The sequence below is a fragment of the Rhodnius prolixus genome, unplaced genomic scaffold (assembly GCF_049639745.1).
Source record: "Rhodnius prolixus isolate KJV_2025 unplaced genomic scaffold, Rpr scaffold_3, whole genome shotgun sequence".
In the NCBI taxonomy this organism is placed as follows: Eukaryota; Metazoa; Arthropoda; class Insecta; order Hemiptera; family Reduviidae; genus Rhodnius; species Rhodnius prolixus.
Genome location: NW_027411603.1, coordinates 41,961,623 through 41,986,643, shown reverse-complemented (window position 1 = coordinate 41,986,643; position 25,021 = coordinate 41,961,623). Strand labels below are relative to the sequence as shown.

The window sequence follows — 25,021 nt, the reverse complement described above, 5'->3', positions numbered from 1 at the left end:
TAGGCGTGGCTGAAGAAGAACCTTCGGACAATAATGATTCCGTATCAGTAAATCAACCGCCGGAAAACGCTAGTGTAGCCGAAGCTAAACCTGTTGGTGTATCAATCGCTGGTGAGGGCGGTGTCGCCTCGGCTCAACCGATTGCACAGGCAATCGTCGGTCCAGGTGGCTTAGCATTGACCAGACCCATAGCTACGGCGATTGCAGGAGTTCCCGGTGCTGAAAATCTTGTTATTGGCCCGGGTAAATTGCCGGCTGAAAGAAACTACGCCTACAGCGTCTTCCAGCCCCACACCTACATTCTTTATCCAGCTGCAACTTACCCTGCCATTACCTTATAATGTGTGCCATTAATCTACATAAATTCATTGAGTGATATCAAACAATGTTTTATAAAATTATTAATTCAGTTCAACAATTTAATTTTAGAAAACCACAATATACAAAATTAATAATGTAGGTAATTTAAGGAGATTTAAGAACATAATATTGATTAATTATATAACAATTTAGCGTTTCTTTAAGTTAATTTTTAGCATGTACTTTTATAAACTGCCATATATATCTTGTCCAATCAAAATAATATTAATTAATAAGAATAAGTTCTTAATAATATGAATGAATCAATGAATCTCTGAAGTTGTGATTTAGATTTAAGTTGTGTTTTTAAGAAAAGGTTTATTTTTTATAAACTGCTTGCTCAAAATACTGTTTTTATTTTAGTCACATAATTTTTAAATGTCTATTTTTTGAAATTTCTAAATTGATTGAATCAATTTTTTAATTTTATAAAATTAGTTGAATCTCACTTGTTAAGTTTCATTTTTTCTTTTAAAAATAAATGTTCTCTTGTTTCATTAATTATATTTTGTTTTGTTAAAGATTTTTAAATAAAATAAATGGTGTTTTTGTATTTGGAATAATCTTTTATTTATTTCTTCACTATTTTTGTAAAAAATATTAAAAATTCCAAGTTTATGCATTTTATAAAAAGTTAAAAGAAAATTTGACAGCGAATTTATACTTCGTTAAATAAATCAGCCCTTTACAAGAAAATAATTTGGACCAGAAATTCCCTAAGGTATGTGGTGTCCGTGTCTCCCAGCGGGCTTATCATTGAGCGAACTGCCCCTATTGTAGAAGGAGCTTTTGGAGATTGTCATGGGTGACAGCCACCGAATCACGATGCCTTGATTGACCTTGTAGCATTTTGCCCCTGTTATTTTTGCGTTTCCCATCTTTTTGCATCTACCCATTTCTTCTCGCTGAAGCCTTACGTTGTCCCTTAGTTAGGCGTTTATAATTTTGTTCATAATCATCAGTAGGGTCTGGCTAATTCTTCGTAGCAACATCTTTAGCCAATCAGTCTGCCTTCTCGCTGTCTTGAATACCGCAATGGCCAAGAATCCATTAAAGCGGAAGCAAACAATGCTGATATTTAATAACATAAAGGTGTTCCTTGCATTTAATTTCCAGTCTAGTACCTCCTGAGTTATTGTACTTCCCCAAGAGCTAAAATAACTGTCTGGGAATCAACAAAAACAGCCTACAGATCACTTCCTCGTTGAAAATGGCCACACATTTGCCAATTACCGCAATCTGATTAAAATGTGTGGAGATAGCTCCTGTACCTCCTGCAGCATACCTTTTCTGGCGGTGGAAATTTTCTCGTTTTCTTAACAAAAAACTACTTCATATATATTCTGCATTATTTTATTTGAGATTTGCGATTTATTGTCTAAAAATTTGAAAAACTACTAAGCTAAAAGCTAGAATGTAAGGTACTTAGTTATGTGCCATCTCACTCAAGTGACGAACGAGGAAGTATAGAAAAATGATTAAGGGAAGCTTTGACCATGACTGTAGAGCAATTGAAGCGCCCCTCTTCCACAAAAATAGGTACATCGAAATACACAGATCAAGAGACTATTGGCGCTTCCATCGACAGATCTTGAAAGTGTTATTATACGTCATGACGCATGGAGAAACATGAACATGGTGCACTCACACATTTCAATCACAAGATATTATTGTCAATTTAGGATATCAATAGGTAATATCCACATTTTATTGCTATTAAAATGAAGCGTTTATTTTATTTTTTTTTTTCAGAGAATGCCTAGTTTTTATTTGCTTTGACAAAAATTATTACGATATCGAGTAGATATAACCAAAACGGAATAAATAAATTAAAAGATGCCCTAAATTACCACAAATTGCGAAATTTACAATTTCCGTAATCATTCATTATTACAAAGCGAGTAATTTCTCAAGACCATGGAACTGAAAATGCAAAAACATTTTGAAATTCTTAAAATTTCATTCGAGTCGTGCCAAAGGTGCGATTGCAACGACACTGAATTTCAGTGAGTAAATGAGTAAATTGATTAGGTTTAGAAAGTTAAAAATTGATTTCGAAATCCCTGATGCACAGAAAGTTAATATTTAATTTTATATCGTGTTGATCAATGTTTTTTCGTAAATTCAAGTCTCCATCAAAAAAAAATATCTTCCAGAAAAACCTTGAGGAGCTACCCAAATTCAAGTCCGACCGTATTGTCTCTTCGTACGGCTTTGTTTCTAATCTTCATAGCAAACCGTACGAGAATCTCGGGTAATCAGGAAATAGGTGGGATACCTAATAAGTACCTTTCTCCTCATTGATCCAAATCTGCCGATGTAGTGACTCTTGACTTTTCAGCATTCAATGTGTGGATAAGCTCTTTGGGTAGTTGCCATTCTTAATTGCCGATTAAGGTCAGGGTTGATAGTAAATTGACACACAGTTAGATCCTTTACGAGCAACGTGCTTTAAGTACACACCTCTTATATTAGGGTTGTTCCATAACATTTGGGAGCATTAGTCGTCATCACTACCGCACCTTAATAAGGTTGCCCGACAATGGGCCCTTTTGCCAATATGTATTCATGTGTAACAAGACGTGTATTCATGAATAATCACTTAAGTTTTTTATCAGATTTTTAAGGAGGCATTATTGCTTATTTCTCCTTATTACTAATGTACTAATCTCTTCTTCCCTACTTTCTTTTTTGTTTCTTGGGATATGTCAAGTGCCTAGATTTTAGAATCAGCCAGGGATGCCTGCAACCAAGGTTGGGTCCAAGTCCTGGGTCTCCTTTGTGGTCCTACGGTATTCAGCATTGGGCAATCTCTTAAACTCTACTTAGTGGTGAAAACACTGCGACTGTTCCAGTGGGAATCCCATCCATCTGCGCGCCGTCTGGAACTTTTTTTGAATTGAAGTTGTAGGGCCAAGATGCTACATACAAATCCTCAACCACTAGTTACCAAACGATACACTTTCTTTTGATCCTGAATAACCTATCATGAACTGCAAGATTAACGCATTCCAGTTCAGAAAACTTTTTTATATTTACATTGTTTCTTAGAAATGAGCTTTATATATTTATATACCTTAAGCAGGCTGGGGCTGGAGGAAGAAACGGAGTCTGTATTGTCAATTTGATTGAGAAGCTAGTTTGCGATATGAGACATTTGACACTTCAAAAGTTGATTATTAGCAAAACCAAGTGTTAGGCATATCCTGGACCTTTAATAGTAGAGGTTTCTCTTACTAGACCTTACAAGGATCGCCACAATAAGCCACTCCAGCTTCTCTGCCCGAGTAACAGGACCCTTCCTATGTTCTAAGTAAGCTATCTCATTATTTCTGGAAATTATGTGTTCATTAAAGATTGTCTAAAAAAATAGAATCTCAAAATTAAGATCGCATGTTTCTTAAATTTAATACTTCGTTTTGACTTACAATACAAACATTTTTTATCAAAATCTATCATCCGAAATGCGACTTCATTACTGCATTTAGTTTTTTAATTCTTGTATTAGCCGTTCTCATTATAAAAATCACTTTTTTTGCAAAAATTTTCAGTCAAAAATGATGCGAGATTTAGTAAGATAGATCTAACTTATTATATTTTCAAAAGTGAAGGTGGCGCTACATGATGTACAGTCACGATTGCCAGATTAGTTGAGTGAGTATTAGTAGAATATAATGAATTTGAATTACAATAATTGTAAAGTGATAGTCTTGTGAGTTTTCTCATTATATTTAATAATCAAAAACTGTTTTTGGTTTTACATTAAAACGGACTTAAACCTATAATTTTTCTGAAGAAGAAAATGGGTATTGAAAAACAATCTGGCCTTCATCTGTTACAGTATAAAACGTCAGTAGTAGAAAATAAAGAAATGCAGGTTGAAGAACACCTGCATGTTAGCGGTCACTGGCTTATAAGTTGGCTATACAGTGGAATACAAGATAGGAACACCACGAGGTTCATGGTGGATCAGATTTTCCCAAGTGATTCTCAGATGAATGAGTGGTTGCGACAATAGCAACAATATACTGTGCACTGATGTAGCTGTCATTTTATCATTATTACATCGTTCTAGCGCAACTAATGTGACTTGGACCAACAACAATCCATCTACCAAGTACTTAACTCTCCTAGGTCCAGGTTTTATAACTTCTTTGTTAACCTTCTTCACATTTTATATATTGTAGCCTACATTAATTGTAGCTACAAGTTCCCTTGTCAGCTTAGTCGGAAATAAAACCCATTATATTTCCTCTTATTGAAATGGTAACAAATTTTATTTTGGCTAAATTTAGAAACTCTTGCCTTGTAAGTTTCGGAATGACGTATTCGGTGTTGGTTTTAAATGTGATTAATGTCTGAAGTCTCTCATTTTAAGTAGGCAAAGAGGTAACCCTTCTATCCGAATTCTAAGCCCTGAAGATGACCTTTTTTTTTTTTATAGTTAAGTACACAAGTCGTTATCACAGACGATTTACTATTGAAAAGTCAACAAAGCTCTGCTCATACAAATAAAGTAACAGCACTACACTGCTGAGTATTTCTATTCTCAAATTTCTAAATAGTTAACATTTCAAAAAATTATAAAAAGTTTTGAGAAAGTTACTTTAAGATGCCCAATTTTCTGTAATACTTCAGAATGAATAACACACCAATGAATGGACCTTAACATTTGTAGAAATATAATACTTGAACGTTATTAAATGTTTATGAAAAGGAATTATAGTAATCTTATGAAAGATTGGTAAATATAATCAAAGAAAAATCACCAAGTCGAAATTATATTCCAAGTGTATATCATTTGATGACATTACTTCTTTAGTATCTACATATATAAGAATGTATATTTAAAAAAAAAATTGCTATAGGATTTTTAAGTTCATAAAATACGATTAAAACTCATTTTCATTCCAGATTCGCTACTTAATAATTCATTCAGTGTTTAAGAAGAAAAAATTTAAAATGCTCTTTCATCAAGAAGATTAAAATAAATCCTATATTATCGAAGACCGAAAGTATACAATTTAGATAAGTTAGATCCATAAAAGATTTTTTTTTATTTTTTAAGATTTGTTTATGGAACGTAAGAAGATAGAAAGGTTTATTCCCTCTCCACTTACATTTTACCGCATAATGTCCTCATCGAGTTCGTTAATATATTGTACACGTTAATAAGATGTCGCAAGGGACTTTTCAAGTAGTAAACACCTGTCCGCAATAACTTTGCAGTTTTATAAATTATCACTTATAGCTAACTATTCATGTGAATTAAAATAATCAAAAGTTATTGCGTACGTTGGTAAATCTTGAATTATATCCTGACTTATTTAAATTATTATAATTTTTGTTTTGTGCTAATGTAAACCAGAGTTGGGCAAAAATTTAATCAATTAAATTCCAGTTGAATTAAATAAAAATTTAATCGACCAAAGTTAATTGATTGAATAAAATTCCAAATTTAGTTTTAATCACTTTGGACCAGTGCTACTTAAACCATGGGTAGCAACCCCTAGGGAGTCGCGAGAAAATTTTTGGGGGCCGCAGAAATATATTGTGAACTGATAAATTAATTTACTTAAAAACATTTTAGTAACAAGTAATTAGAAAAAACAAGTTTTTTTGGTTTACTTTAGTAACTCGCGAACTCGCCCTACCTTCACTTTGGCTTCAAGATCCTTTTTCGTAAAATAACATGGCTAAGCTTTTCTTGTATTTCGGTATTACAGTCTTTTAATATTGAATCAAATGAGCTTCTTAGCGTTGTTTTACTCAGGAGTCTGGGAGGATCATATTTGATGGCTGCATTTTCAAAACATATAGCAATGCCATAAAAAGATTCCGTATCGAATCTCCATAAGACCTCTTTCTGCCGCCTGATAGCCCCTAAATCCCAACCCTAATGTCCCCAGATAAGAAATACCTAATACTCGCCGGGATCTTCCAAGAAATGCCACATTAGTCTCTAGCAGATTTCATAGCCTTTACACTGGTTGGCAAGATAGCCTTTAGAATTCCTCGACATATGGTCTCTTATAATGGATTGCGACTAGCCCTGCCCTTAAGATTGTGGATAACTAACCTACACTTCATGCTTCCAAGCCTTGAGGGCAGCTTTTTAATATTTAAATACCTATGCCTCTCTAAATAATGCTGCCATCTGCGGCTTACATCCTCATTATGTCCATCCTTATTATGTTGCTTGTCCTCATTATGGCCATCTTGTATTTTTTTTCTCTGAAATAAAACAAAATTAAATTAAAAGGAAAAATTATCGATTAATTTGAATAAATGAATTGGATTAAAACTATAGGAATGTTAAAATGTGGCATTGCACTTGGTACCAAATATTCCAAAACGAGAATTTTCCAAAATTCACAATTCCATTTAAATTTTTTTATAGGGTGCAATAACCAACTGATAGTTGTCTTCAGTTTGCGTGCAGCTAACCAGCTAACGATATCTTTCGTTTGTTCAGAGATGTAGTTTTGTAGAACTTAAAAACATAAGAAAAAAATAAAATAAAAATCCAACCAAAGGGTGACGACTCGTCCTTGGCAATGAGAAGTGGTCAAGTAGCTCAGCCACATCCAGCCCAGCCCAGTATGTTTTATTTTTGTATTTTATTTACTAACTGAACTCAATATTGTTTTCGTGTCAAGCATTTAACACATTTTTTTTTCCTAATATTTTTATTTTGTTTAAAAACTTGATTAATGAGACCAATGTATAAAATGACAAATATAATACAAATTTTCATAATTTCAAGAAGGAAATGGTGGATGGTTTACTAACTTGAGTAATTAAAATATTTTCTCCCAATATTAAAAGTATTTCCCAATAACTTTTTTAAATATGTGTTAAATAACTTGTGGGCTATTAAATAAAGATATGGGATAAAAACTCTCTTTTTCACTGTTACTTGAGTGGCATTATCTTGCAGATTATATTTATAAATGTCTCTTTTAACATAGCTTGGTCAACATAGCACTCTACAGCCCCGTACATTCGTCGAGGTGATGCGCATCCATTTCGTTATTCCATCTCAGAGAGCAAGTGATACAATCTATCCTCAGAATCATATGCTTGTTTAATTATCACTGAGTAAAGCTCCAACACCACTGTCTTGGCATGTAACTTGGTAGTTTTCTGGGTGCTATAGGTATCATACCTGTTCACACAAGTGAAGTGTACTCTTTGTTTTCTAACAAGAAGTCTACAGAGGTACAAGTGGATGACTTACAGTCACAACTCTTTATTATTTGATTATTATTTTTCATCTCAATTTTTTGTTTCTTTGCTGCCGAAAATTAGTTTTATAAAATCCATGCGTTCTCATTATCAACAGAAGTATATTTATTTATGCCATTCACTTTTTGACAGAATTTTTTTCATTCTACTTATCTGTTATTTCATATTCCAGTTTTTGATTTGTTTTGATAAGTAACAGTATTGCAATTTTCAGTTCTGTCTTTTTGTAACCAATCTCTGCTACAAAATTTATTTTCTACTGCAATAAGTGAATTAATATTTTTTTTTAGATCTCTTCAACGGTTTGCCCTTTAATATAGAAGCAATCAGAATACTAACTGGAGGAGTTGGAAGTACAGCATTGGACTAATCTTACACCCCAAAGGGCTTTAAAGTCATTGAATCGATATATGAAGATGTTAAGACTACCACAACACCGTTTTTATATAAATAAATACTCTCCAAGTTTGTTTGTTCTTGAAGAGATCAACGATATATCTTCAGAGCAAATCCCTCGTTATTCGGCTCATTGATTTCCTCAGCACTCTCCAGCCTTGTTGATGTGTCTTCTAGACATGTTGGTTGGACTAAGGGTAAATAAATGTTTCTATTTAACTAACTTTATCCTTCATAGCAAGCATTTGTTCCGTAATATAATTATATAATGTACTGTGTAAAATAATTAGAACACATTTCAATTCATGGTTGAATTTCCTTGATTATTTTTTTAATTATTTTGGCACTATCATTTTCTAAACGCCTAGCACCGATTGGTTAATAGATGGAAACGTGACACCAGCTATCTTCCAGGATTTTGATGTGCATTTTTTTTTGTTTTTTAAAAAAGGTTGTTGCCTTTAATTCCCAAACTGTCGACGTCTCTGTAGCACGAGTTGTGAAGTTTTAGTTGATTGATTACTTTAGTGATAGACCCTTTAGTGAGAGTGAGAATTCCTGATCTGAGTACCCCAAGATAATTGCAGATAATTTTATATTAACTAGTTTTACGCCGTAAAGTGAGAGTATTGAACACTTCCACAGTCTCTTTGCTGGGTCTAACAAGCCTTATATTGCGTGCGTTCCAACGTTCACTTAGTATTTTATAGGGCCTATTGAGATGGTTGTAACTTACTCACGATTATTCTTCGTTTAATTTACAGATAACTACGTTCTAAATATGCTGTAACCATGTGGTGAGTGACGTGTAGATCATTTAGTAAACAGTCGAGTTGATTAAAGTCACTTCTCATATCTGTGAGCTTTCCTTCAAAAAACGAAGACGCGATTTTTAGGGTACATAACTAATAAATAAAATGGATTCTAATATGACAAAAACTTTCGCAATGGATTGTTTCAGCAAATAAACTACGAAAATTCATCTAAAATATTAAATCATTAGAATAGCCCCTTGATTCGTCAAAGTTGACGACGTTTCTGGCTATACGCCTCAGGTCAAGTTCAAAAAAAAAAAGACTAAGGCAAGGGACGTGTCTGGCAATGGTTAATTCATTATTGAGTAATGCATACCACCAAATTTTGATCAATGCCAACAAGTGTTGTTCTTTGCCAAAAATTACGATCGGAAAATAATTTTTACTTCAAAAAATTAGTATCTGCTTTTTTAAACAAGGTTCTGAAATGGCATTGCTACAAAGTGAAAAATTCTTTTTTAGATAAATCATTACAATTTGAATAAATGCTCATTAGTTTTTAAAGCTTGTGTAACTGGTTATGAATAATTATACCGTAAATTCCCGGATGTAGAGATTTTTTTTCAAATAGTTATAAATTTTCCTCTTAAGTATTTTAGCTTTAATAATAATTCTTATCACGTTATATTTTTTGTGGCTAATTTTTATTATTTAATTGATTTTAAAATGAAATAATTTGCTTTTAACTAATTTAATAGCAAACTGAAATACGCTATTATTATTGCAATAAATTTAACACAGAATAAATGTAAAGTCAAAAAAATAGAATGGAAAATGATGTGTACGTATAATTTTTGAAATGCGGCTCACCCTTTGGCAAATATGATTTATCACGGTCGTAGAATCAAGGTGTTGAACTCACTTCTGTTAAGATTACATTAGTATGATAATAATTTCATAGTCGGGACATTATACTAATAGAAATAAGTTGTCATAATTTATTCATTGGGTACAGTCATAGTGAAAAAATGTCTATTATGTACCCATTAATCTTTAGAAACAGAGATTTTATTATTTATTTCGTATGGAATTTGAAGTGAAATTTCAATAAATAATATCGTTTTAGGTTATAGGAAGAAATAATTACGTTGATGGGCAAATTTCATAAATTGGGTTTTTAATGGAAATAATACTGCTTTTATGATGTTTTTGTCTATGCCATTTGCAGAGGAATGTTTTTCTGAAGAAGTTATGAGAAGGAACTGCAAAATTCGTGAGAAGCAATTATGAGAAGCGTGGGGCTATTACTCTTGAACAAATAAGTAACTTCGCTGAAATCTGCCTACAGTTGACGCGGTATATGGGTTGCAAGGTGCCTCTACAGCCTGTGACCTGAGAACTCTGCCCAGAAGCCGGTACTGCAATGAAAAATCTTAGGTGGCATTAATGGCCCCTAAAATTAAATTAAAAAAAAAAAAAAAATACAACCAGACCGCTATAGACGACGATTCCATAACCCACACTGGGAACTGAATTACATTCACATTAAACAAAAAAAAATTCTGATAATTTTAAAAAATAAATAAGTTCAAAAAAGATAAAAACTAGTATTTGAGACTTATTGATTGAAAAATAAAAACTATTAGACGGTTAATATGTGTTAACAAAGGTAGTACAGGTTGGTTGTCGAAAGAATTATTAATGATGGTGTCATCACAGTTTGACACTAATGGCCGAGACAATTATTGTTCTATTAAAAACAATTTCCAATAGCGGATATTTATTTCTTTTTCTTTAGATTCATCTGCAGATTGAAATTAATTAAAATCTTTTTGCATATCTACAGTTTTAATTATGACCTATGACTAAAGACGGTATAATTGTTTAATAATTAAACTTGAATTACCCTTTTTAATGTTATATACTAATGATATCAGACCATCTCTTTCTTGAACTGCCGATCCTTCGAGTAAGCGCGCTCACTTTATTTTTTATTAAGGCGCGTTAAAAATCTGAGGTCATTGACGTCCGGAGCTTTTTTCGGTGCTTTGCCGGCCATCGGCAATGTTTTCTTGTTACATACTCTGTCTCCGGAAAGTGAGCTGTAAGAAGCTCCTAGGAAAAGAAAATCTAAGGGCCAGCAGCTGGATTCAAAGCAGGGATCTTCGCGTTGAATCCAGTGTTCGCTAACCATAGAGCAAAACCTTACCTTTACTTTGCTACATTGTAACGCCTACCTTGATATTTTCACTGTATCTGACAGGCGACTTTCTGAAATCTTATTTTCGACCATTTTTTCCTCAAGGTACATCCGTCCTCTCCTATATTTGGATTCAATACTTCCAGTGTGTCTTTTATTTCTTCGTTCCTGATTCTTTCTGCTCTTGTACATCGTAGGCGAAAATAAGTTAAAGCCCTAGCTATGCGATTAACTGGAGTTGAAACTAATCTGTAAGCGAAGGCCATTACTATTTAGTTGGAAAATTGTTTTTTTTATAAGAATGAACAAGTAAGTTTATTGAAATTAATTTCTTTGACCTTATTTGTTGTATTTTGTAAAGAATTTTAATAGAATCTAGTTTACTTTTCGTTTCCTTTTAATCTTATTTACTCTCTGTACTACAAATTTATATTGGAAAGGAAACGTACAATCTGATAGTTTATTCAATTTAAATAGTAATTGTGTGGTTGTTTTTTTCCAATTAGGGGATTATCTTGTATTAAGAAGCAAATGAAGTTACTTAGTTTTCGAAAATGAATGTACCATATATAAGCCATATTGAAAACACTTTGCAGCATATGTACTGTATCTGGAAAAAATAAAAATACACGTCCAAGAATCAAAAGAATTCTCCTACAAGTCACCGATGTTTCTACAACACATTAAAACATTATTTACAGACATTTTAATAATCACTGAAAATAGCATATATACATAAATGAATGGCAATTTTATAAAAATAAATGGTCAATATCTTCAAAATTATTCATTCTGCGCTAAAAGCCTCTATTATTCAAGGTTTCCTTATCTGCTTAATAAAAGGTGGATGGATTTAGAAGTGGAAGAGATTTATAGTATGAGAGTTGAACTTTTTAATGTACAGGGCTTACACTTTAATGTAAATAATAGTACCAATCGCAAGTTTAGAGCTAATCTCAAATCATTCTCTTACATTACTTTTGGTAAATTTTTGGTATAGCAGATGTTGCAAATTAACTTACAGCTAACTCACACATTCTTCTGGAACTTAATTAAAAACCATTTCTACTTTCACTGTAACTTTCGATTTCCTCTAAACGTATTTTCAAACTTGTGTAGTTCAATTTTTTTTTAATTAAAACTCCTTTCTAGGCAGATGGGGAAGGGATAGACTTTATCTTGTCTAAAGTATCAATACAAAGTGTACTAAGTTACTGGAAGCCATTTCTTCTCTTTGTTTTTCACCTAATCAAGTGCGATCGTACAGAGTAGAGCTTTTACGTTCTCAGCTGAATATCCGTTCTGATTGTATATAATCAACTAGCAACAATAAATATTAAACGTCCATTTTTTGAATAATAGAATTAAGCGTTTATAAAATTTATGATAATGTTTTTTATTTTAATATCGTGAATCCTTAAAATGACTTAACGTCATTCCCTAAAAGTTAATCTTTCTTGTAATCATCTCCGTGTTAAAGACCTAACTCGCAAAATACTTCTTAAAGAAGAATACAGCGAGAATGCTAATTTATTCTAGAGGGGGCAAGATTATCCTTAGAGAGAAACCTTAGAGAGTCCCTGTCACTCTTTCTTCTTATTCTTTAGATTAATTTATTTAAAGCTCATATAAATAAAGAAAATACAAATAAATTGAACTCTTAAAGGATCGGATTTTTTTATTTTATTTTTTGAACGTAGCTGGCACCATAGGCATCATACTTTAGTGAATAAATATTCAAACAAGAGAACTGCCATTCTGGACTCATTCATTCAGTTGTTAAGATACTTGGCTAGGTCTTCTTCAAACTGAAGTGCTGGCAGGTTTTGCTAAATCATTTTTATTTTAGTGCTTACGCTTTTAATATTTTGTCTTGATTTCTGTTAGAAATAGACATCCGATTCATTTAATATTCTGATAATTTATCCAAAATTTAAAAGTTTTTGTTTTCAATTAAATGCCTCGTCATTTTCTTATTAGTTTGGAATTTCCTTGTGAACTTTCGACAGTAAAATGTTTTGGCATTTCCGTTTTATATTCCTCTCTAGAGAAGAACAAAGAAATAAAGGTTTTCAAGCTAAAGAATGTTGTTATATGGCTTCTTCAAAAAGTATAAATAGACACCGTTATTTTAATAAGTTTATTAATTGCGTTTAACAATAGTTTAATTTTTTGCAGTAATCCCTTTTATGGTAATAATATCACGTCGCCACAGAGATGTGAATTGTTGCAGTTCTAATTAACATAAATGAGAAACTAATCTATTTGCTTTAATGTGTGTTTCTTTCTTACTGACTGAAGATTAAGTTTTGGTATGAGTGCATTCCGTCATGAAACAGAGGAGTATGTTCCAGGCGGTGGTTATCTCTTTGAATACCAGTAAGTAAATAAAGTATCGTTTGTGTGATTCCAAAAAATATGTTTCGTGAAATTAGTGAATGTTAAACTTTTGACTGCCTTCTACGGTCTATTATATCTTTGATAAGTTCGAACGGTAAGTTCTTGCAATTGTTGATGTTAAACGATACCTTTAGAAAGTATGCGGGAAGTTGTGTAGAAAAATTCTCTTGCGTTTGTTCTGAGAAAACGATATTCTCTCAATCCTGGTCAGTATTTTCGTATGTAGGCCAGTCGTAAATTGGAGAGTTTTGAGAAGGGAATCAGTTCTGCTCTGATGTCCTTTGGACGTTGCGGAAGTTTTAAAGAAGCTTTAGTCAAATCGGGTAAACTATGAAACTAGGTTAAACAATGAGAGATGGGCTAAAAGAATAGCATAAGGATTCATTTTAATTGAAAAAGAAGATAGTGGAATTTTAAAAAACAGGTCAATGAGTACGTGGAACATCTACGTATTTTCCTGGGAGAAGCCAGAAATAATAATCTTTAAAGATTACGAGAGAATCCATAATCCACTCATGGACCTAGTTTTCTCAGTTCAGTTTCTTATATTTTTAACAATTATTTTGTCCTTAATGCTTTTTTGTCTTTCTCTTCCTTAGGGGGATCTGGATTAATCCCTTCCTCAGGGATCTCAGAGTCTGCAGATATCCCAGTAAAACAACACGAACAGAGTTTACACTGACATCTCTAACACTCACACAGTAGCTGCAGAGATAGTTGTGCAACTATATGGATTTAGCGATACCGCAAGGAAACTCGGATCATCACACTCTTATACTAAAACGTAAAATCAACTGTTCATTTCATTAAAAATATTATTTGTATCATAAATATTGAATAAAATAAGGTAACACCTCCCACTTTATCATTTTTAGAATAAATATAAAATCTTGGTGTTAACAAGTACAGTGTTTATTAACAGAAAAGTACTTGTAACATAATAATATGTAGTAAGTAAATAAAAAAGCTATATATGTTGAGAACTTTTTGCAAACCAGTTTTACTTGTAGCTACTACCTTTGCAGACTATAAATATGTTATATTTGCGAGGATTTATGAATGTTCTAATGTATTTTCAAAGAAATTCATCTCAACATTATTTTTAATAATTATTCAATATTTTGTCTATTATCTGCCACTTTAGTTTAATTTGTTAAAACTGCTTGACAATGAGTTCTTTTTAAGTGGTGTGCGTATTTTGAAATTCAGATAATCATAAAATAGTTTCAATGTCTATTAGCTAAATTAATGTTATTAAAGTTATGCTTCTTCGCTGGTCCGTTCAAATTCATTTTCTGAAGCCGGTATAGCTAGTCGTTTGTAATTTTATTTTACGCATTGAATTTCATCTGATCAGGGACTTCATTTGTTCGTCGGAATTGTTTGAAGGCCGTCTCCATCTGTATGCTAAAAAGTCCATGATATAGAAAAGGTTAGGAACCCCTAGGATGAACTTAATCTAGTTTATTCACTATTGAAGCAAGAAACAATAGATCAAATAGAAAGAATAATTTAGTTTTGACTAGACTAATTTGTAAAGGGAGCATCTAAACGACTCAAACATGTTTATGAGATCAATGAAACCTAATCATTGGTACGTAGGTTCTAAGATGTTTATTATTTACTTCATAAAAGACATTTTGGAATATCCTTCTGCCGCAAATGTTTATAAGAATTTCGAAAATGATGCTTTACTACCAAAGCTATTATTTTACATAAATATTTTTTCCTCGTGCTGCAATTAACGATAAATTATTGTTTAAAACTAGTTTAATTTCTCTTAAATACTAATGACCAACTTTTCCAAATATTCACTCTGATAACTTCATCTACGTACTGATTGATCAGACCTTCATTTCAATAACGTAACGTCACCTAATTTGAAGACTTTCCAAGCCAAAAGAAGTAATTTCATTAATCCTTAGAGGCATCCTCTGAGAATGGGCTGAAGTTATTCACTCACTGATATCTAGTCACATAGAATGGTTATTTTAGAAGAGTTAAAGTTAGGATCGTTATTTGATAGGCCGGCCATACGCTATCATTCAACTGTTGGAGAGATACAGCTCATGTTTCTCGAAAAATTTACATCTTTTGACTTTACCTGGAATAGAAGAAAATAATTTTATCTGTTCCTGAGTTTTTGAGACAGCCTTTCCGGCGCAATAAAGTTTTTCTTAAATGAGTTCCTAGTTACGCTGGAATCAATTTGCTGATCAACTGATAAGGAAAATAGTCCATTCATTGTTACAGAAACTGTCCTTGGTTCTGCGTACGAACGACTCTTAAGCAATGGCTTTATTTGGTAAGGATTTACCTACTAGACCATCTAGATGATGGTTCGAAAAACCTTTTTGGCAGGAGAGCCTTGAGAACACACCCAAAAGTTTTTTCTTTTTCAATTTCTTTTTCTGGATTTCAATATTGTATAATATATATTTATTAATCATACAAATTTTACATATTTCATCAAATATTTTGTTAATTCTATGAATGAATGACCGACTGTTATGCCTTTAGGAGAGAAGCTATGTTAATGAATCTGTTGAATGAGACAACACAAAATGGGACTTCGTGCACCCGCTGCTTTGTGTGGTTGCTTAGAAATCATACGTGATAGAAACAATGCCAAACAATTATTGCCAATAATTGTCTTAAATCCAAGAGACAATGTAATGTGTTTGAGAGGCATACGTACGGTTGGCTATAAGGGTGCGGGGATACGGTGCGTAAGACGGTGTCTGGTGGGAGGAGCCGGAGTCTCTGTGTACATATATACAGGTTGGGAAGTCGTGGAGCGAGCATTCTGTCCGACCGAACCACGGCTACAATCATGTATACACAGGTAAGTATTTATTTTTTGTCACTGAATTTTAATATTTCCTACATCATTCTTCATCATTATTGTTTACTAACAATTCAAGTGAATATGTAAATTAGATTTTAGTTGGGTGTTGTCCTCTAATTAATATGTGGGTTTTCCCTTCATAAGATTTTTAATTGCTTAAAATTCTTTTGACATAAACTAAAATCCAGCATATTATTTCCAAATCTATTAGGAGTGAAGCCTTTCAAAAAGGATAGCGCCAGAGGACCTAGCAGCCCGAGGCTAGTACGGTACATCAGGATTCACCTGCAAGTTAGTAGGGGCAGTAATCAACTTGGAGTCAATGTCCTCTCTTATAGTCAGGCGGACTCTTTCAAAAATAGCTTACCGTCCTTGGGATGACCAATGTTATTCGCAAGAATACATTTCTGCCCACTAATTGGCATATCTACAAACCATTGCCTCTTCAAATACCAAGGCCTACAATTTCAGAGAATTACTTATAAACAGCCGAGTCATACATTTCGACATCCTTAACAGTAACAGAAGTAATGATGAATCTAATGGACTACAATGTGTATAAAATTCGAATTTCTCTGGGCCGAAGCCAGCTGGCATTTACGTTACCTGAATACACTAATTCGCCTTAAACTTGAACTGAACACAAACAAACATCTAATGGAAACGTACGATTGTTTGATAATATTTTTTGAAAACGTGATAAATAATGCTGCAAAACAAACATATTTTGCTTATATTTTATTATCTGATAATATATTTTTCTTGTTGCATATGTATTAGAAATTATATAATGTTCATGTCGTGTTTGAATCTGAAGAGGTGCTAACGGTCTAGCATCCTTTAACAGGCATATCCTGTTACTCTTATTATTATTATTATTATTATTTTCATTATTATTATTATTATTAATCAGCCGGGTGTCCTAGAGTATAGGACTAACCTACAAATGGGTCTTTATTTTACCCGGTAGGGCAAATCCTAACATATTTCTCTCTTTTAACTAACTTCAAATAAACTATGGACAACTAGAATAAAATAAAACGAAAATTTTTTGGTTGAATTTTGATTTTTAAACAATTAGCCAACTACCAGATCACCGCGATACATAAAATTTAATTAATGCGTTTAATAGATAGAAAATTTGTGGATATAATGCCCTACATAAAAAAATATTTTAGTAAGTATTAAGTACCTGTAAAGTTAGTGAAATCCACTACCGTTCAGTGTTATATTTAAACCAGCCACTGAAATCACAATATTTATCATGAACGAATGATTTTTATGGTGAAATAGTGCATAATATAGTTGATCTTATTGCCTAAGATGTTTGCATACTTAAAATCTTTTTGATATCCATTCTAACTGTTTTCAGAGGTTGGTTCATTAGGTCTGTTATGTTTGCTAGTCTCAGTTTAGTGTATATCAGAAACTTCTGTTCCAGATTTTCAAATTCCAATACATTAAGAACCAATTTCGGAAGGAAGTTCAGAACTAAAATCTACGTAGTTCACATGTGGTGTCACAGTTTCTAAATGCTTAAATGCATTCCAAAATTAGATGGTACAATGTTCGTTATTCATCTCTCCACATTTAAATGTGATTTGTGGATGAATATATGAGAAAGATGATTAGGAGTTTGGTTATGATTAAACTCAAACGATAAAATGATATATATAAAAGAAGTATGAAATTATCTGTCTTAATTTAGTGTGAAGGACCACGGCTTTAAGGAAAAAGTAGGCTGTAAGGCAGAATAAAATGACGTTTTAAGGAATTTAGAGCTGTCGTATTTATTATTGCCAGAGAGAGTAGCGAATTTTTTTACTTATACTTTTTTTAAAATTTGTGGAAGTTAGTGAAGATAATCAACCGTTCATAGTCATCGCAAATGCCATCTTGGGGCCTTTTACCCAAATATGTATTTTCCCTTGAGGCTCAGGAGGGAGAAAGAGTATCTCGATTTTAATATTTTGGCAGAAGAATTTTGTTGCTAGGTTTTTACAACTACCATTACTACAGAAATGTTGTCGCTATTACTAAGCAACTTTCTCATAGTTAATGAGGAGCAATTTATTTGAATAGTAGCAGGTTAGCGCATGGTGATGGTAAATCATAGAAACATTGTTCGTTTCTTGAGCATTCAATTAGCGAGGATAAGGATTTATTGCTCACAGATAATTACTTAATTAATTAGCTGTCTTTGGTGAGATCCTTTAGCTAATATTGTTGGACTTTGATCTTTCATCGGTATAACTTTAATTTCTTCATTACGGCTGCAATCCTGACTCTCATTTTTCACTCTTTGTTCCCAATTTTATTAATTTATGATACTTAATTACTTAAGCGAACCTAAAGAGTGAAAAAGAATAACCTACTTTGATAACATTTTACATAACCTTTTTTTTATGTTTTAGGTATCAATAGCAGTACTACTGTTGGTCGGCTGTTCTCTAGCTTATCCCAGAACTTACCAAGAACAAAGGCAAACATTCTATACCCAACCGATTCCAGTTCATCAGAGATTAGCTGCAGCTCCTCAATTATATTACCAACAGCAACCCATTCTACAGGTTCCAGCGGCAACTTCATTATTACCGTTAGCATTTTATGATTTATTCACTTTCTATCATTAATTTTGAAAAGACTTGTTTTAAATATTATTATTATTATTTTTTTTTTTTTTGCGCATCAACAGCTGAGGTTATTAGCGCCCGGAGCTTTTTCCAGTGCACTGCCGGCCTCCGGACAGTGTTCCCTCGTTACAGACAACACTGTCCATCACCGGACAGTGATCTGTAAGAAGCTCCTAGGAAGAGAAAATCTAAGGGTCAGCTGCTGGATTCGAACCCGGGACCTCCGCGTGGGAGTCCAGTATGCTAACCGCATAGCTAATCCCTTCCCTTATTTTTTTTTTTTTTTTTTTGGCGCATCAACAGCTGAGGTCATTAGCGCCCGGAGCTTTTTCCAGTGCACTGCCGGCCTCCGGACAGTGTTCTCTTGTTACAGACAACACTGTCCGTCACCGGACAGTGAGCTGTAAGAAGCTCCTAGGAAGAGAAAATCTAAGGGTCAGCTGCTGGATTCGAACCCGGGACCTCCGCGTGGGAGTCCAGTATGCTAACCTCATAGCTAATCCTTTCCCTCCCTTCCCTTATTATTATTTTTATTATTATTATCATTATTATTATTATTATTATTATTATTATTATTATTATTATTATTATTTGGGCGCATCAACAGCTGTGGTTATTAGCGCCAAATATTATTATTATTTGAATAATAGTGTAAGAAATGGGCATTTGATCATTGATTTCAAATTATTGTTACTAGTAAATAGCTGATTGAATTAGAAGATTAACATTTGTCTATTTTGTTTTTCCTTAAAGTTACCTTATAATAACATATCAAAAATGAAATTAGTAGAATAGAATAAATAATATAGAACTTCAGTTAAACTTTTCAATCCTAAATATACTTCAAATTTACTTCTTTTTATCCAAATAACTTTGATGAGTCAGTTACTACTCATATTTTACTTCTTTTTTTTTACAGGAACAATGTAAATAGTGGTGTAAGATACGGACAACAGCAGGTACTCTATGTAGTGCCAAGTGGTTCCCAGGTGTACTACGAAGAGGGTGCCGAAGGAGAAGAAAGTGGTGGTAGTCTGTACAATTTATTTAACGGCCTTGTATCCTATTTTCCTTTTCAATCCGGTGAAAAGCCAGCTGAAGGAGGTGGCGCGGAAGGTAATTTTCATCCTTTTTTTTTATCGTGAAAATAGGACTTTTCGACCAAAAAGGATCTATTGTGCCCTACTGGGTCCAGTGTGATCACTCTTCTTAAGCAAGTTTTGTATATCTAAGATATCTAGAAAATGTACAATATCGGAAGAGGTTAAAGAAAGCTCCAACCTCTGATTAATATTCAGAATTTAAGGAAATCAATCATCTGTAAAGAAGAATCTTCAGAGTAAGGTGCCGGTGATCAGAGACAGCCAGTTTGGTTATCTGGATAACCAATCTGGTTAATCTGGCGCTCCCAACTAATGCCTTCCTTAAGAGTTAGAAGATGTCTTTCTCTGCACTCCTCTCAACCATAAGGTGAAGGAATGCGAGATTGAGTATTTTATTAAATAATAAATTAAATTTAAGTTAATGATGGTACTTACGTGGGATATTCTTCCAATAATGAAGTAAAATAAGCTGCGTTTTCACAAGTTCCTACATGACTAATTCAAGTGTTTTATAAAGTTCAATCAGGAATGAATAGTGCAATAATAATAATAAGTTATAAAGAAAACATGAAAATTATTAGAAATAAACTAAGATTTTACCTAAAATATTAAATATTTATTTTGTTTACTTGACATTAGAATACCAAAATTCTAGAGAGATTTCCTTTTGAACCATACTGAAATATGGATATGAATTTCAATCAGATTATTTTTTAAATTTTGCTATTAGGTGAAGCGAAACCAGAGAAAACAGAGGAAAAACCAGAAAAACTGGAACAGTCCGCTGGATCTGAAAATTTAATAGGAGCCAGTGAACAGCTGCAACAAGGAATTCAAGCTCAGCAAGTGTTACATCCACAACCATTACAGTTTCAAGCTCAAAAACAACAACATCAGCAACTACTTCAACAACAACAGCAACAACAACAACAAGCTCTTGAAAAATATTTGGCACTCAGGAATCAATTTGTTGCCAACACTCCAGCTTTAGGTCTTCCATCACCTAATCTTCTCTACTACAAAAATGTTGCGCAGGTAACAAAAAAGTTGATTAACTGACATGTTCATCTTTCTTGTTTTTCAGTTTTTGAAAACTGAGTTTTTTTTGGCTTTCTTAAATGAGAGGAAAGGGCAAGATTTTTGATAAGCTGGCACAACAACCTAACCTTCTGTTTTGGTCGTTTCATGTGATGATAAATTAATTGTTTTCTTTTCGCTAAAGAATTATAAATTAGATATTTACTTCGCTTGTAAAATTACTTATATTTCTTGTACACTTTCTTATTGCATTAATGATTAAATATTTAATAAAATAAATGATTAATTCTATAATTTTTCTTTGCGCTTAGCTTGCTGACTACAACACCAAGCCAGGGGCAGCTGCCATTGCATTCCAAAGACATTTATCAAAAAAGGGTCATGAAAATCATGTTCAAACTACGACTGAGAAAGAAGAAAACGAGAATGAAGAATCAGGAACAGACGGAGAGTCTACTAATGAGGAATTAGGTAAGTGTTTATTATCTTCTTCTATGAACATGAGCAGACTTTATTCTTGAGTAGATAATATGTATCAAAATCTTGACAGCTGGGTTTTTGAATTAATTTTTTTACCCCATTGGACTTTTTCTTTCAAACTGTTGATCTTTTTTTGTTGCAATTCCTGTGTTAGCCGTATCAACGTTTAAATATTCTCTAAATCTGACCCTTAATAGCAGAGGCAAGGCTTAACTAACCAAAGTATCGTAGAAAATTTACTAAAAAGATAAATTGATCCTTTATGGTTTATACTAAACATCCTCCCAATAAATAATTAATGCTTATAAGTATAGCGCACAAAAAGGTCACTCATTATTGGCTAAGTTGGAATCGGGCTTTTATTTAATATCTTGATCTTAGTTCTAATAACGTATCTTCCCCAGAAAAACAAAAAAACAAAAAACTCGCTTCACTGGAAGTTGATTGGAATAAATACTTTTCAGAATGAAGCACAATTTATTACACAATTAGCTTCAGTTTATTAGCTTCAATTACAGTTAATGAAAGTATTTAATGAAAAAGAAATTTTGAGAACGTTGAAGTATAAGTTTCAATTAAAGATGACCATTTTTTAATCATTATTTTTCTGTGAATAATATTTCTTTCAGTTAGCTGACATAGTATGTTATTGAAATTATTAACAATAATAACCGTTAAAATATCGAAGTACTTATAAAATTATGAATAAGATGTGTACAACTGAGTGACCCTCTTCCAGCAGTCATTAAAATATCTTTGAAATAATAGTTTATTCTTTCTATTCTTACTTGAAGGCAGTTATTATTTTAATAGCTTTAGGGAGAAAAAGAACACAACAGATTGAAGACTTAACTGATCTAGTTTTACTAAAGGAGGCGTTTCGTCCAGAATATATTATTTTTAATTTGAAAGAAAAAGAAAAAAAGAGAAATGAGAGAGAAAAGAAAAAAGAAGTTAAGCGAAGAGAACCAGTTTAGGTGACTAGCCTTGACTTTGAAATTTCACAAAACATGTTGCTCCTCTATTAAAAACAAGATGTGGCTAAACTTAACTCCTCTGACAATAGTTAAGCTGAATAAAAAAGTTGTGAGTTTCAATATTGTAGATCAGAAGAACTTAATTTTCTGCCAGAAAGTTAACATTAGCTAAAAAAACAAATTAGTGACAAGAAACTTCCCTGTACTCTTAGATAGTAGGAACGTTTTATGAGTAGATGCGCAAATCTAAATAAGTAATTTCTGTTAACTAGAATTTTTAAACAACAAAGCTTTGAAATTACTTTCACAAAAAGTTGGTTTATTTAGGATAAATTGGAAAAATTAAGTACTTGCTGATTTATTTGCTCAGTTAACTGTAAATAAGCATTAAAATTTAATTATTTTGTTTAGATTGTTTTACTAACTTCTATTTTACAAAATAAAGGGTCGTTACATATTCTTAGATGAAGAATGACTAAATTAACTAAATATAGTTTCCTAAGTAAAAACTAATATTTTCGGAGTGAAATTCCTAAATAAGAAATCATATTTAATCGAGCATATAGGGCCATCATTTCATATAGATGATTGAGATTAGTAATATTGTCAAGGTTATTTTCAAAGAAGGCGATCTCATGAAATTCTCTCTTCTTTGAGAAAAGCTAAAAGAAAATATATATTTGCAGTTGGACTGAGTTTTCAAGTTTAAAAAATTGATGTCTTTCTCGAGAAAATATGGAAAACTTTCTAAACCTAAGAACCTTTTCAACTCACAGATTTGTCGAAAAAGAACTTTTTTCATATTTCATTGTGGATTTTTAATATAAACTTGTTTTACTGAGTGATACAATTTGTGAAACTCAAGTTATTTACAAGGTCTTGCCCTGTAACTACTTATAACGTACTAATACCTGTAAATAATGTTCGAAGGGTTTAAAGCTAGTTAAGAAATTCAGCAGTTGAATATGTATAGCTTATTATAAAGGAGGGTTTGCCCTTTATTTTAGAGAAAATTTGGGAATTTTATCTTTTATAGAAAAAGAGAAAAAAATTGTCAAAGTTGGGTGTTTTTCAACGTTACGCTTTTTCGTGCAGTTTTTGACGATCAACCCTTATACAACTGTCCTACCGGACAGTTTTAAAACATGGTGAACGCTTTAATGCTGTGAAAGAATCTGTGGATAAAGGAGTGTCTTCACTCCTTTTTTAAGAAACTAATGTTTTCAAGAGATATAGATCAAAATAGTTTTCATATACGATGTGGCTAGGCTTTTCTGGAAGAAATGAATATGTTTATCACTTAATACGAAATAGCCCTTATAAGAAACAAGACAATGAAGGTAGTCTAACGTTGCTTTTTCTGTACCTGTAGCGCAGAATTAACTGCGATTTAATTTAAAGAGGATTATGCAGGAACTTCCCTTAAAAGTGGTATTTATTCTTTACACTAGTTACACAGGTTTTTAGTGCTTCGAAGTTTGGGAAAAATATTGAATTATTTATTTAGGAATTAAAAAGAAGAGAAAGTCGACAAGTGTTCTTCCTTCTTCTTCTCTATTAGTAATTGTTAACACCTTCACTTAAATTTCTATTTTTACTTATTGGCGTAAACAAAATGGAGTATCTAACATGAGATATCGCAAGAGACTATTGACTATATTCTTTTTTAATAAGTATCTTAATTAGATAGTTATTTTTTGTATAATTAGCAAAAATTTTAATTTATGTTCTGATAATTAGGTAATTTGTTTATAATTGGAGAGATTAGATCAATAGTAAGTACACTGGACTTCTAAGCGGAGATCCTGATCTGAGTCTAGTTATTCAAGCTTCCTGTACGGTGATAGGCAGTGTTTTCTGCAACGATGGAAGTCTTACAAGAGACCTTCAGGTCTGAAAAAGACTCCGACTGCTAATGATTTCAGATGTTGATCCTCTTTAAATTAAAAACACAACATGTTTATACGTTTGCTCAATAGAATATGATAAAATTAACTGCTAATCTTATTTGATTCCAACTTTTACTTTAATTTACAATCATTTTTAATATTGCAGGTCCATCGATAGCACAAGCTAAACCACAAGCTGTGTCAGTAGCTGGACCAGGAGGAGTAGCTGCCGCTGCCCCTGTAGGAACTGCTATTGTTGGTCCCGGTGGAATGGCATTATCTGCTCCACAGGCAACTGCAGTAGCTGGTACTAAAACTAAGCCAGGAAGTAATGAAAAAATAAGGACATACTTCCCAAAACATTCTGCTGCTGCATCATTTTATCCCTATTAAATCCGTAAAATGAAACGAAGTTCCAATTCCTCCTCCGACTATGACTCTTCAAGCTCTTGCTAGTTAACTTTGACGGCCGAGCAAAAGGCTTGAGAAAAGTCTCATCAAAATGATTACGTGCCAATTAATTTGCCAACTATTTATTAATTACAATACCTGTAATTCCTGTTTTATAAAATAAAGTAATGTTTCTTTTTATTTAACGGCGCCCTATTTTTTTGAAGAGTAAATCATAGAATCCCATTTTTATAAATGATTTATAAAATATTATTGATCTAACTTTATTTCAAATATTGATATG

General features: G+C 32.6%; 1 protein-coding gene across 2 annotated transcripts; it reads left to right on the top strand.

The window, feature by feature from the left end:
- The first annotated feature begins 1,979 nt into the window (after positions 1-1,979).
- On the top strand, positions 1,980-24,923 carry LOC141452828 (uncharacterized). Of its 2 annotated transcripts, XM_074125275.1 has the most exons (12): positions 1,980-2,053; positions 3,446-3,673; positions 3,912-4,014; positions 5,275-6,960; positions 7,899-8,201; positions 13,959-14,143; positions 15,880-16,204; positions 18,622-18,803; positions 19,760-19,956; positions 20,674-20,978; positions 21,293-21,452; positions 24,494-24,923. In XM_074125275.1, exons 7-12 carry the CDS (start codon positions 16,193-16,195, stop codon positions 24,718-24,720), a joined length of 1,083 nt encoding a protein of 360 aa, XP_073981376.1. In that variant the 5' UTR covers positions 1,980-2,053; positions 3,446-3,673; positions 3,912-4,014; positions 5,275-6,960; positions 7,899-8,201; positions 13,959-14,143; positions 15,880-16,192; the 3' UTR covers positions 24,721-24,923. The 2 variants fall into 2 exon arrangements, with proteins under 2 accessions (XP_073981376.1, XP_073981377.1); XM_074125276.1 differs by lacking the exons at positions 1,980-2,053; positions 3,446-3,673; positions 3,912-4,014; positions 5,275-6,960; positions 7,899-8,201 and adding an exon at positions 13,143-13,338.
- The last annotated feature ends 98 nt before the right edge of the window (positions 24,924-25,021 follow it).